The following is a 13,446-nucleotide window of genomic DNA, read 5'->3' on the forward strand; positions in this document are numbered from 1 at the left end:
AAGCTTAAAAAATAAGTGACAGAAACAAATGAGCAACTGTATGATACAGTACCATTGAATATTAATGCTCGTGGTAAGATTTTGTTGTTGGTAGCATAGCTGGTATAGAGAAATTTTGTATCGGAACCTTCCTTTTTTATTCTTAAGCTAAGGGCTTCTGTAAATTTCTCAAGATATTACTAAATTTAGCTATTCTTCAGAATGGGGGTATCAAGTGTAATGACTCTTCTGTACTGATGCTTAACTGAAAACCGAATTTCTTCGGAAATGTATTCTCTGGTCAGTGGTTGACAAACCTGGATGCTTGAAAGCTGCACTGTTTGATACAGTAGCCACTAGCCACTTGAGGCTATTAAGCACTTCAAATGTTAATCCAAATTGAGATGTGCTATAAAGATAAAAATACATATCAGATTTTGAAGACTTAGTATGAAAAAAAGAATATAAAGTAAAAGATGCTACTATTTATTTCATCATTTTCTTTTTACTTTTTAAAAAAATATGGTTACTAGAAAACTTTAAGTTAGCATTTGTAGCTTATATCATATTTTCATTAGACAGTGCTGCTTCAAAGTCATCTGTGAAGCATTAAAAAAAAAAAAAAATTCCTGACCTCCCCCGCGACCCAGTTGAATCAGATTTCCTCCGACTATCCCTTCTCCCCTCCTTCTCTTCCTCCCTTCCTTCCTATCCCTTTAAAATGCTGGTAGTAATCCAGTGAATTGATTTCACAACCCACTAATGGGTTATATCCTACCTAGTAAAACACACTTCTCCAACTTACCCCTGGCCCCTCCCCTACACTCTCAAGCATTAGCCACACTTACTGTGATGTTTGCATTGTCATCTACTTGTCTCTTCCACCCAGGCAGCAGTTCTCAATCCTTTCAGTCCCAATACCCCTATTTTATAACAAGTAATTTATAGCACTATCTTCACTATCCCAAATGGAATTCATAGATAATATAACTTACCTACATACCTATTTTTCTCAGTGAATTTAATGTTCTAACACATTATGTAAATTCATAGATAATATAACTTACCTCCATACCTATTTTTCTCAGTGAATTTAATGTTCTAAGAAGAAATAGCCAAAAATAATTTATATTATGATATATCTATTCCAGTTTTTAAATGATGGGCCATTGAAAAACTGTATGAAAAGACACAATGAAATAGTCAAATCCTACACCTACTTATAATTAAGAACTTTGGATTTAAAAAAGTGAGAAGATCAGGAGTCATTTTTACAGAAAAAAGAAAGCAGAAATATGGGTGGACCCAGAATTAAAACATGTTAGGACAAATAATAGCAGACAAAACATATCTATATATGGTAATTTAAAAAAGGGAAATAACCTTAAATGAGGTAGGGGACAATGTCCTAATTTATTGATTGCCAAAGAAAAAAAATGGGAAATACAAAATTCTTGCAAATAAGATGAGTCTTATTCCTAATTGTAGTGACAGAATTGTTCCCTGCCTTGTACTGTGGGATGAGGTAATGATAAAATGATTTTTATATTTGATTTTTTACATTATAGATTTCTCGTTGTGCTATATTTTAAATAACTGAAAGAGTAATTGAAATATTTTAAAACAATCTTTTGTTAATGAAGCTCAGTGAAATTCCTGCCTTTCATGTCTTTTTGTTAATTTAATAGTATTTAGTTCTTAATTCTGTTAAAAGAAATTGCAGATCTCTCCTGTTATTTACTTGCATGTGACAGAGTGCACACTAATACTGGTATTGGCAAATCTTACTTCAAGCTGGGTTTTCATGGGTGAAATGATTTTCCAACATAATGAGTAATTCTTGGTAAATGTTGAACAAAGTTAAGTGCAGGCTTCCCTCAATTTATTTTCCGTGGTAAATAGCATTCCTGGAAGAGTCATTGAACATTAAAGTTATACAGAAATACTTTGTACTTATATGTAAAATGGAGTTACTGAGTTCCAAACTCAGGTTGTTATAAAAAGGAATTCCCATCTATATGATTTTCCATATAAGGACATTAAAAATTCATGCGTGACGTGGGACTTTTGTTGTTATTATGTGACATTGTTCCATGCTTGCAGGGCATCTACCATTTCTGACTTCCCTCCTCATAAAATACCAGTAATGCCCCCTCCTCCTCATTGTGACAGCCCAGAATATCCCCAACTTTTTCTGAAATACCTCCTTGAGGGAAGTACCACGCGTGTTGAGAACCACTGGTATCTCCATTTGCTCTGTCTCTACCCTCCACCCCAGCCACAGTTGCCTCCTACTCATCCTCCAGGACTCTAGGCTTTTTCAGAAATACTTTGCTAAACCCTAATTTGGGTTTAGACAGGGTGTCTACCTCTTACTTGCTCCTGTACCGTGTAACACACTGTATTGTAGTTGTCAGTTATCTCCCTATTAGATTCTAAACTCTGTGAGAGCCAGGAATGCCTGTCTTGGTCACCTTTACATTTCCAGTGCCTGGCATGGTTCCAGGCTCAAAGTTGAAAAAATAGTTGAATAAATAAAAAGGGGGGAATTAGAAGAGAGAAAGAAAATAGGCTAATAAACCAGTGAAATGGGTTAAAAATAGGCTGCTGACTTTGTCTTAGTGGTGAATGAAAGAATATATAAGGCCCTATTTACATGAAGCTATGTGCATTTTTGTTACTAACAACGTGTACCAAGACTAAGGCTGATTTAACAATGTGCCCAAAATACTGTGTTTTTCCCTTTTCTCAGTCCTAACTGCACACCACTCTCCTCATCCCTCTTGAATCTTTCTCCAGTAACCAGTTCTCCCTCCCGCCATCCTCACCTCCATTCTGAGGAAATCTAGAGCAATGTGTGACCTGGCGCCAGTAGGGGAAGATAGATAAAGTAAGGAATTTATTGAAGGAAGGCGTTTGGTGCTTCTGGTTTCTAGATTTTCGTTTTTTCTGCTACAAATACCTGTAGCTTAGAGGGAACGTGGGGCCCTGGCCTCCCTCCCTGCTGGTGGTTAAGCAGTGCATGGCTGAATGACTGTCGCAAACGCAAAGTGATTTATGATCTTGTTCAGCTACTGTTTGTAGTCTCATTTTTTAGATGTGGCATTTTGGGGGGTCACCATCCATAATATCCCCTTTTTATTTTAAAGTATTTAAACCTTTCAGTATTTTAAAATCAGTAATTTCTACTTCTGGGTCTTTTAACAAATACAGTTAGATAACATTGTTTCATATGGATCAGATAGAGGGGTTTTTTTAGTGATTTGAAGTCTTGCAGTGATTTGAGTTTGAAGACTGAGTAAATTTTGTAAGTTTTTTTTCTTTTTTAAGTTTAAACTTGAATTTAATGTGTAGGGTTATATTTACCAAAGAATTGTTTGTTTTGATGGCCTCAAACAGATTTTTTTTTTTTAATTTGAAAAATAATTATTTGAATATAGATATTCTACTCATTTGGGGGCTCTTTATCTGAGAAAGTAACCTTTATGAGTGATAAATAGGACTAGTTTTCAAGAAATTATTTTCTCTGTTTTACACAATTATGTAAGAATACGTTTTTTCCCATTATATATGAATGACAAAAGTGAATGGGATTAAGAGCAATAAAGTTACAATTGCTCTGATTGTCCTTCTCAGTTTTCTTCCTGGTCTTAGCTGATTGTTAACCTCAAATTAAATTGAATTTTCAGAAATTTCTGCTTACCTGGCATTTTTATAGATGAGCCAACTAATCTTTACCTTCAGGGGATTATATAATTTATGTAAATTAGGACCTAGAGATAATTTTCTCTGTTCTTGTTACTGTTTGACCTTTTACTGCTAATATTGATGAATATGTCCAATATTTGTTTTAAACCTTAGGGGTTTTTGTTTGCTTTTGGGGTTTTTTTTGGGGGGGGGGGTGTTTTTTTCCCCCAGGAGTGGGTGAAAGGGGCAGGTATGCTTGTAGTGTTCATCTTGAACTAAAACAAAGCTGAAAAAAATAGATAAAAACTACAGGCAATGACATACAATATAGCAAACCCAGCTTAACATAGTGTAGATACGAGCAACAATTAAGTTAATATTATTTTCTGTAACTGTTTTAATTTTGAAGTAGTGTATTTTATTATCTGTGACAATGTATTTTATGAGAGTAGGTGCTTCTCTAGTATGTTTGTTTCTCTCCAAAAAATTTGTTTCTCAAGAATAACTTGATATATACACTTAGATTTATAAAATATAATATTATAGAATACTTTCTATAAGTCCATTCAGCTGTGCCATACATTGTTTTAAATGGTGGTTAGTAACTACATAACATTAAAAAATAAATACTAACTTAGAATTATTTAGGGATAAGCAAGTCAATTACACATATATCAAAACAGCTGCAATTTATGCTATGTGAGTTTAATAAATACAATTGCAAACACATACTTTACAATGTGTTACTAAGAAGGTTTTAAGGAGAAAACGGACAATTAGTGACTATGTTATTCACAAATCATTTTTATGAAAACACTAATTGAATTAATGGAACCAATTTAAAGGAAAACATTTCATAATATTTTGTTTATATCACTCATTTGCTATATATAAGTCCTTTACTTGGGCAACATAGTACTGTTAGTATTCTCATATAATGAGTAAATTAATAAAACTTTACTGAAAACAAGTGATACCATTAGGCAAAATATTTATGGACATTTTTCCTGTAGATGTGGCTGTCTTTGATTTTGTCAGAAATACTTGCAGAAGTTTTAAAAATGAGGAAGGAATAGTTGAGTCATTGGTCTTTGAAACCTATTTGTTTGTGCTGCGTGCACAGCACTCACAATCACAGCTCTCAAAGACAAATTGCTCTGTGGTCTTTGCAGGATGTGATCCATTTTCCCAGAGTTTAGGGATCAGCAGGAGTGGGCAAGGGCATGCCCACTGGCAAAGGTGGTGTCTTTCCCTCTCTCTCCTTCTCTTTTTCTTTTTGTTTTTTCTTTTGCCTTTTTTTTTTTTCAATTTCGACACATTTCATTGAGTTGAGGTAAAATATGAAATTAATGGTAGAGAATCATTCTTGCTTTGTCTATTTTATATTTTAAACACATAAAAACCTCCACTGACTTCTATTGCCTTTTTTGTTTGTTTGTTTTTCTCTCTCTTTCTGCACAAGCACTCCTATCTGGACAGGGAAACCTCCCTTCTTCTGAGAAACATTGCAGGAAAACCTTCTCATTTGCTGACCAAGGTGATACTTCTTCTTCCACATGCATGTAAATATTTATTGCCTTGTAGATAGAATGTAATTTCTGTTTTTGACTGTGCTTTCAGATTTCTCAGGTTATGCTTTCTTATTTTTGCACCTTTGTTCTTAATAGAGGTATTTTTTTCTCTTACTGAAGGTAAGAGTAAATCATTACTGATCTTAATGACTATCAGAAAATATTGAGAGTAGAAAATACTTTCAGTAATTTTCACTAGTTTTTAACTTTTGTAAATACCTGAAAGTCTGCCCAAATATGTTGCATTTTTTCTAGTTTAACATTGTATTTCATTTTAAAGTCTAAAAATCATTGCTTTTACTTCTAATGGTCATCCATGCTGTGAGGTTCTTTAGCAAACTTTATTTTTTAATTCTTGTTTATATGATCAATGCCTCATTTAATTAAACATTTATTTATATAAACAGAATCTTACTTTACATTAGTTTAATCAAGTTGGAAGAGAAGGCTGCAATTTAAATTTCTCAATTCTCTGCCCTCAGGATGGTTTGAATCAGTTCAGCTGGATTTTCACTGGGCTGGTATTTTATAGCAATTTAAAATCAGTTAGCCATTGTCATCATTAACTCAGGAAGAACAGAATAGGGAAGCTGAATAGCTTTCTACCTCTTTACAAGTCATGTTTTTATTTTGTTATTTTATTTAAATGTTGAATTCAAGCATATCAGACTTGGTTATAGATAGGTTCTAAAGAATATACAAAGTAATTATGGTTAGTGTCTCTAAGTTTTTATTATTGTATCAGAGATTTTCTTTAAAAAATTATTTCTTCTTGACTTTATAAACTTGTGAAAGAAGATGGTAAAGCTAAAATTAAAATCTCCCTGTGTAGCAGCTCAAAGAGAAGACCCAGGAATCAGCAATAAAACCCTTTCTTTTGCTTGAGTTTCTCTCCTTAAAGGAGGTCTAGGAATATGGTAGAAGCAGCTTAAAGATGAGGGAAATTTAGAAATCTAAGCACATAATAGCCATGTACTTTATAACAATAGCAAAGTTCTTTCCTTTTTCTTAGCTCTTCCTTCTCTGTTCTCTCTCTCCCTGGAATCCTCTCTCATAGCTTCAACTAGGATCTCTATTCTAGATCAGATCTCTCTCCCTGAGAGGTTGCTGTCAGACATTTCCTGGAAGATGACCAGCACCTCCAATTCTGCAGGTCTTCAGCTTCCTTAACCACACTCTCCCTGGGGCCTCACAATTTATATCTGTCTTCTTTTGACACCTCTATTTCTGTTCAGAGTGCTGCTACTCTCCCAGTTACCCAGGTTCGAGCATCTGGTGCCTTTCTTCTTCTCACTTATTATCTCAGAGCTCTAATAAACTTGTCATAATCTGCAGGAGTAATTGAGTTCACCCGTCCATTTCATTCCCATTGCCACCACCCTAAAGCAGCCTCGTATTTTTTTTTATTAGAGCCACCAGGCTTGTCTCTTTATTTTTGCCTGTCCCTCCTCCAGTCCATTTTGTATACTGCTCTCAGATGAAGGGTAACATTACCATTTCCATTGCCTATTTATTCAACAAATATTTGTTGAGTCACGTACTGTGCTAGGTGCTGGGATGTATCAATAATGTTATGTAAAGTGGACATCTTCCCTGCCCTCAGCAGCTCACAGTCTATTTAGGAATATAGATAACATGTACAAGCAAGCATGTAAACAAACTCTGAATCATGCTCAGTGCTGTGAAGGTAAGTAATAGAGAATACTGGTGGGGGGCGGGGGGGAGGGGGAGGGCTGCATTTCCTCTAGATAGTAAGATCAGCAAAGGCCTTTCTAAGGGGGTGACATTTAATCTAAAGTTTGAAGAATGAAAAGTAGCCAGCTTGAGGGTGAAGGGAAATGTTCCAGGTAGAGAGATCCAGGGAGAAAAGAGCTTGGCATGTTTGAGAGGTTGAAGAAAGACTGTGTTGCTGGAGCCACAGTAGTTGAATGAAGATATAAGTATCTTGATTTGGGTTTGGAGAGGTAGACAGGAATCAGATCATTCAGGTAATGCCAAGGAGTTTGTTTGTTTCCCCTAAATGCAGTGAGAAACTATTGAAGAGAATAACTTTATCCATTCAACAAATATTTACTGAATACCTGTTATGTGCCAGACACTGTTTACAGTCTTTAAGATGTGGCAGTGAACAGAACAAGAGTTCCTATCACAGGGAGAGGGATTGTTTGCAAGTTTGGAATAAATGCGGTTAGTAACTTTTCATCTTCCTCTGCGCAAGAGATGTTGTTACCCACTGCAGTGTCAGAGCCATCGCTGCTAGGATCTGAGTAGTGGCATTACTGGTGTATGTAGCCAGCATCTGACTCTAGCTGCCTCTACATATTGCCCTGCTTATGTGTGAGACATTTGATCAGGAAGGCGACTCAGTAGCATAGGACCTAAACATTTAGGGTGGAGTGGGGGATGGAGTCAAAGACGAGGTGGCAGAAGTTTCTAAATAACCAGAGCCACAGGGGCCTCTCGATGTCAGTGCCCTCTGTACCAGAGCACATGGCTGTTTTGAAGCTAAGTTGAGTTTATACCTCTTTCATACCACCTGTGTGGCGTTCTGATTCCCCATACCCATAAAGCATGGTGTCCCAGTTACTGACCCACCTCTGATCTGCACTTTTCCAAATCAGGACTTTGTAACACTCAGTAGTTAGAGCACAGTGAAATGAACACAGTAACATTGCTTAGGCCAAGAATGCAAAAGGAATGCTTGTTTTCTGTTATTGTTTTTTGTTTGTTTCCATCACCAATCCAGTTGTCATTATACCACTGTTAATGAAATAACTACCCCTATATACAGTTCTGAGCCATGAGCCTCTGCAAAAACAATGCCAACATATTTCTTCTAGGAGTGGCATTAGTGCCAGCACAGAACTATTTTGCCATAAATAGGAGCAGTGAGCAAAGGACACATTGCTGATCTGATGCTCTGAAGTCTCTGGGTACCATTCCAAAGGCTTTTCCTGACCTCCTGTTATAATAATGTATCTTTGTTGCTCTTTACTCCCTTAACCTGCTTTATTTTTTTCTTTTTCATAGAAGTTACCACTAAATGACATCCTGTATCTATTTCTTTCTTGTCTTGTTAAATGTAAGCTCCATGAGAGCGGGAACTCTGTATCCCCTGCACTCAAGCCCAAGCCTGCACAGTCTCAACAAACATCTGTCATATGAAAGAAGGGTCCTCTAGTGACCATCAAGATTTCAAGGACTGCTGTACTGTTAACCACCATTTTCTTTGCTTCAGAGAAGTTGTAAAAATGCTTTTATATTATCCAAAGTCTTTTATTTTTGATAAGCAGTTTTTATTACTGTTATCCCCAAAGTTTATGCTATAATCCTTAAGGACAAAAGGGACTGTGACATGATGGAAAGAGCAAGTAGTTATTCACTTGATAACTACCTGTATGATCTGTGAAAGATAAGTCTGTCTAGGCCTTGATTAATACAGTGGACATAATAATAATAATGTTAGCCCCTGCATTATTGAGAATTAGATGAGATACATCCCATAGTGCATGGCAAGTAGGTGTTCAGTTAATATTAGTTCTCTTCTTAGTGAGAGTATCTATTTCATGATTTCTTCAGTGGGGAAGTAAACTGGTTGTTACTATTATTATTTTGGCTCTAAGTAGTTTTATAGAATAGAACATTTCATGGACATTAAACTGTTCATCACTCCAACTTTTGTTTGAATCATTTTAATTTACATAACTTTATTATTGTTGTAATCTGTGAAACAAACTTGATTTCAAAGAAACTACTAACTACTCTTCAGATCCTTAATTTCAGTCCCATTCGTTCTGAACCCATGAAGTCTTAATTTCTTAGTTGAAGGAATTCACTAGCCAGTTCTTTGCAACTGTAACTCTTTCTGTAAGTATCCTAATTTTTATGTGGAAGAGAATGCTGTAACACTTTGTAACCACAGCATTGGCTTTCATTTAATCATAAGATCTTCATGGAGTTTTTGTCCTTTATGTAAATTTGAGGAGGCTTGGCATTTGATGGTTATCCATGGCCACACAGGAGTTTTTCAGGTGGAAAAATAGGTTGTCTCTTGCCCTTTTAAGGGAAGGGGTAGGAGAGAAAGTTAAGTTGTTATATGTGTGAGGTATCTTTTAGTTATGTTTAGGATGGTTGTGGGACAAACAGTGTGAACAAAGGGATAATCCAAAGATAAAGGGCAGAAAATTTAAGACCTGAGTTTGTCAACTTTAACAAACAGAAGAGAACATGAGATGAATAAAGCTTTGTTCTTTGTATTAAACTTGGCCTGCAGACATTGAACACAGATTTGCATTGCCTAAATAAGTAAACTGCTAGATGTCTTCTAAGTATATAATCTAAACACATCAGCAAAAATTTATTGATCTTTCCTGTATTGCACAGCACTCAGAGTTTAAAACAATTTCTTCTTTTCCTTGGTTGTTATGGTTGAAGATAGAATTCTAGCTTAAATATAGTAGATGCAAGCCAAACTTTCGGAGGAAGAACTTACTATGCATGGAAAGTATAAAGTACTATGAATCTTGCAATGTGATACAAATATTTTCATTTCCAGTTTTTCTCCAGTGACATTCAAACTCTAAAAGTTACAGGTATTTTAATCAATTGTTTCTTCTAAAAGCTTCCAGCAGGGATTAATGATCCTTGCTAATAAACTGGAGAAGAATAAACTAAGATTTGCCTAGGTTGAAATTAAGCACACAGCTCTTAAATTCAAGTTTGAGACAGCTGTAACACAGACCAGTTTATGTAGTTATTAAGAGCAGTATTTTGAAGAAATGAGAGAATAGCTGAATTTGGATGTTAAAATAGCCCCACCTGGCTGCTCTATGTAAAAACGGTTTGTTATCGATGGCTGGGAAATCTAATTGGTTTAATGCGTGTTAATTGGTTGTTTGTCTTGTTTCTTTTATCCTTTCTTCCTATGTGTCAACTTTTTAGCCTATGGAGCAGAAACTTATCTGGGAGTTTAAATTAACTTACAATTGAATGACTTTTTATGTCAGTGCTTGTAAAGATAGCAATGGTTGTGTTCTGTTGTATTTGGTAAATAATATTATCCTAAAATGGGAGTATGGAAATACTGCTTTGGTATTTATAACATATATCAGAATGCCATATTTAAATTTTTATATTCCATTTTTGAATAGACTATTATTTAAGAGCAGTTTTAGGTTCATAGTAAAATTGAGAAGAAGGTACAGTGATTTCCAATATATGACTTGCCCTTACACGTGCATAGCTTCCCTGTTATCAACATCCCCCACCAGAGTGGTACATTTGTTATAATTGATGAACAAGTGTTGACACGTTATTATCCCCCAGAGTCCATAGTTTACATTAGGGTTCACTCTTGGTGTTGTACATTCTATTAGTTTGGACAAATGTATAATGACATGCAGCTATCATTATAGTATCACAGAGAAGTTTCACTCCCACAGAAATCCTCTGTACTCCACCTATTCATCCCTCCCTCTCCCTAACCTCTGACAACCATTAATCTTTCTACTGTCTCATATAGTTTTACTTTTTCAGAATGTCATACAGTATGTAGCCTTTTCAGATTGGCTTCTTTCACATAGTATTTCATTTAGCATTTAAGTTTCCTCCATGTCTCTTCATGGCTTGATAGCTCTTTTTTTTTTTTTTTTTTTAAAGCTCTGAATAATATTCCATGGTCTGGATGTAGTACAGTTTATCCATTTGCCTACTGAAGGATATCTTGGTTGCTTTCAAGTTTTGGCAGTTATAAAGAAAGCTGCTATAAGCATCTGTGTGCAGGTTTGGGGGTAGAGCTAAGTTTTCAGTTCATTTTGGTGGATGTTAAGGAGCTTGCTTACTGAATCATATTCTGAGAGCATGTTTAGTTCTGTAGGAAGCCACCAAACTAACTTCTAAAGTGGCTGTACCATTTTGCATTCCTACCAGCAATGAATGAGAGTTCCTGTTGCTCTACAACCTCAGCAGCATTTGGTGTTTTCAGTGTTTTGGACTTTGGCCATTCTAATATGTGCATAGTGGTATATTGTTTTTCAAATTAAAACCATGATATCAGTTCTCTAATAACATATGACATGAGCATCTTTTCACAGGCTGTTTGCCATCTGCGTAATCTTTGATGAGTTCTGTTCAGATTTTTTGCCCAGTTTTTAAACTGGGTTATTCATTTTCTTGTTGAGTTTTAAGAGTTCTTTGTATATTTTGAATAACAGTCCTTTATCAGATGTGTCTGATAAATATTTTACAAATATTTTCTCCTAGTCTGTGGCTTGTCCTCTCATTCTCTTGAATATTCTATTTTTCTTAAAAATGTTTTTTTGGCTTTGAGGACATCTTTTATGCTTTTATTTTTCCTTCCAAACTTCCACAGATTAATTATAATATAAAAGAATTTGGCCTTTTAGAAGTTCATGTTTATGTTCCAGATACACAAAGCATTGATTCTATCAGTTTTTCCTCATTAGACTTTGAGATTTAAATTTGCTCTTCAGAAATGTGAAGTGAAATTTGAAATTCTGCCTTGGTAAGTTTTTCTTTATAGCAGCCATTTATACCAATACAAGGATGTGGCAAATGAGCCATGAAGAATGTACAATCATTATCCCATTGAGAAAACACTCAAACTTCTGCTTCCCTCTTTCTCTTCCAAAACATGGTCAGATAACTGATTTTATAAAAACCACTGGAAAATGCTAGTACTTAAAGTTCCTTTATAGAGTAGTGCTGTGCTCATCAGAAACACGTAGGGTTTGGTAATTTAACTAATAATGATTTTGTTTCTCTAATACACAGAATTCTAGAAAGTGAGAGTTTTAATGACAGCGGTCTAGTTTTCCCATTTTATAGCCTGCTTTAGAAAGAAAAAAACATATCTTATGTTAAACTATACCATCCACATATTTTATAATTCTGTAATTTGTTTATTTGCATAAAGGGGGAGATAGGATGATTTAATCTTTTAATCAAAGGAGTATATCTAAGAATCTAAGTCTAAAAATCAAGTCTTATCTTACTCCTCTCCATTGTTAAAATGCAGTTCTTTGTTCTCTAATTGGGTTTACAGATAGTATTTCCAGGCCTTGGTTATTATGTTAATTCACTGACTGCTTTCATTGAAATGGATCAGATTTCTGGCAAACAAGCCCGCTGTCTTCCTTAACACTGTTTTCTTCTCTGTTCCGCAGAGTAGTAAATACTAAGCTTGAAATGAGGGGAGACAGCCTAGAGTATGAAATGGAAAGAGAAGCAGTTCAAAAATAAGAAAGGCAGCAGAATTTAGGAAAACGGAATAATCTATTAAATGAATTGAGTTTTTGTTTTTGTTTTTTTGCCCTAGAAAATTTAGCTTTTTAATGAAGAATGACACATGGATTGTAGTTTTTAATCACAATCCAGAGCAGATAAACTTTGGCTGATGTAAATAGGTTTCTCTCTCTCTCTCTTTTTTTTAAAGTCATATTAAGTAAAGGGATATATATTATGGCATTTTATATTTTTCTTAGATATTTTAGGTATTTTCTAGAGCAACCAAAAGCTTAGAATTAAAAAGTAATCCTTTATTATAAGCAAAGGTTTACTTACATGAGTTTTTTTCAACTGGAGATGAATGCTGCAGTGTACTATGGCCTATTGCTGGAAAGTACAAGTAAGTACCAGTATTACAGTACTATATGTTATTCTAGGAGAAAACAGGCAAATGTTTTAAGTATAGTTTTATTTTATTACTACCTGTAATCTAAATTTTATAAAGTAGAAATTACTATAAGTTAAATACTTAAAATGTTTGAAATATGTTTAATGTTTAAAAAATTTTTATCCATGAATTAATAAAAACAAAATTGAATTTAGTGACATGAGACATTGATTATATTGTACGATTGTTCCAAAGCAGAGTAAAACCTAGAATTTAATGCAGCCTTCTCTCTTTGTATTTGTTTATTAATAAGAACATACCTACATTTTTTATTAAGTATTTTTTTATGGCTGCAAAGAGATAAATTGATAATGGCTTTTAGCTATTTTTATGATGATGATATGTTTTCAGTATAACAGGACAAAATGTTACTATGCAAAAGATTGCCTGTACTTTGGAGGGGGTAAAATTTGGACCCCCCAGGCGGACCCATAGATATCCTCATGTTTTCCCTTTTCTGAAACCTGAAATTTATCTGCTTCAGATTGACAGTCAAAAATAAAACTGTTGGATTAA

At 34.7% G+C, this 13,446-nt stretch overlaps 1 protein-coding gene across 7 annotated transcripts in view; it reads left to right on the plus strand.

Moving 5' to 3' along the window:
• Nucleotides 1-13,446, plus strand: part of RAPH1 (Ras association (RalGDS/AF-6) and pleckstrin homology domains 1) — a 128,932-nt gene that overhangs the window by 47,578 nt on the left and 67,908 nt on the right. For 5 of the 7 annotated variants that reach the window (XM_057745792.1, XM_057745794.1, XM_057745796.1 and 2 more), the window contains one exon: nucleotides 5,129-5,203. The exons of the other annotated variants lie outside the window; for them this stretch is intronic. In XM_057745792.1, coding sequence (XP_057601775.1) covers nucleotides 5,129-5,203 — 75 coding nt within the window. The remainder of the gene's footprint in view (nucleotides 1-5,128; nucleotides 5,204-13,446) is intronic. 7 annotated transcript variants of the gene reach the window in all.

Source organism: Hippopotamus amphibius, chromosome 8 (genome assembly GCF_030028045.1).
Source record: "Hippopotamus amphibius kiboko isolate mHipAmp2 chromosome 8, mHipAmp2.hap2, whole genome shotgun sequence".
In the NCBI taxonomy this organism is placed as follows: Eukaryota; Metazoa; Chordata; class Mammalia; order Artiodactyla; family Hippopotamidae; genus Hippopotamus; species Hippopotamus amphibius.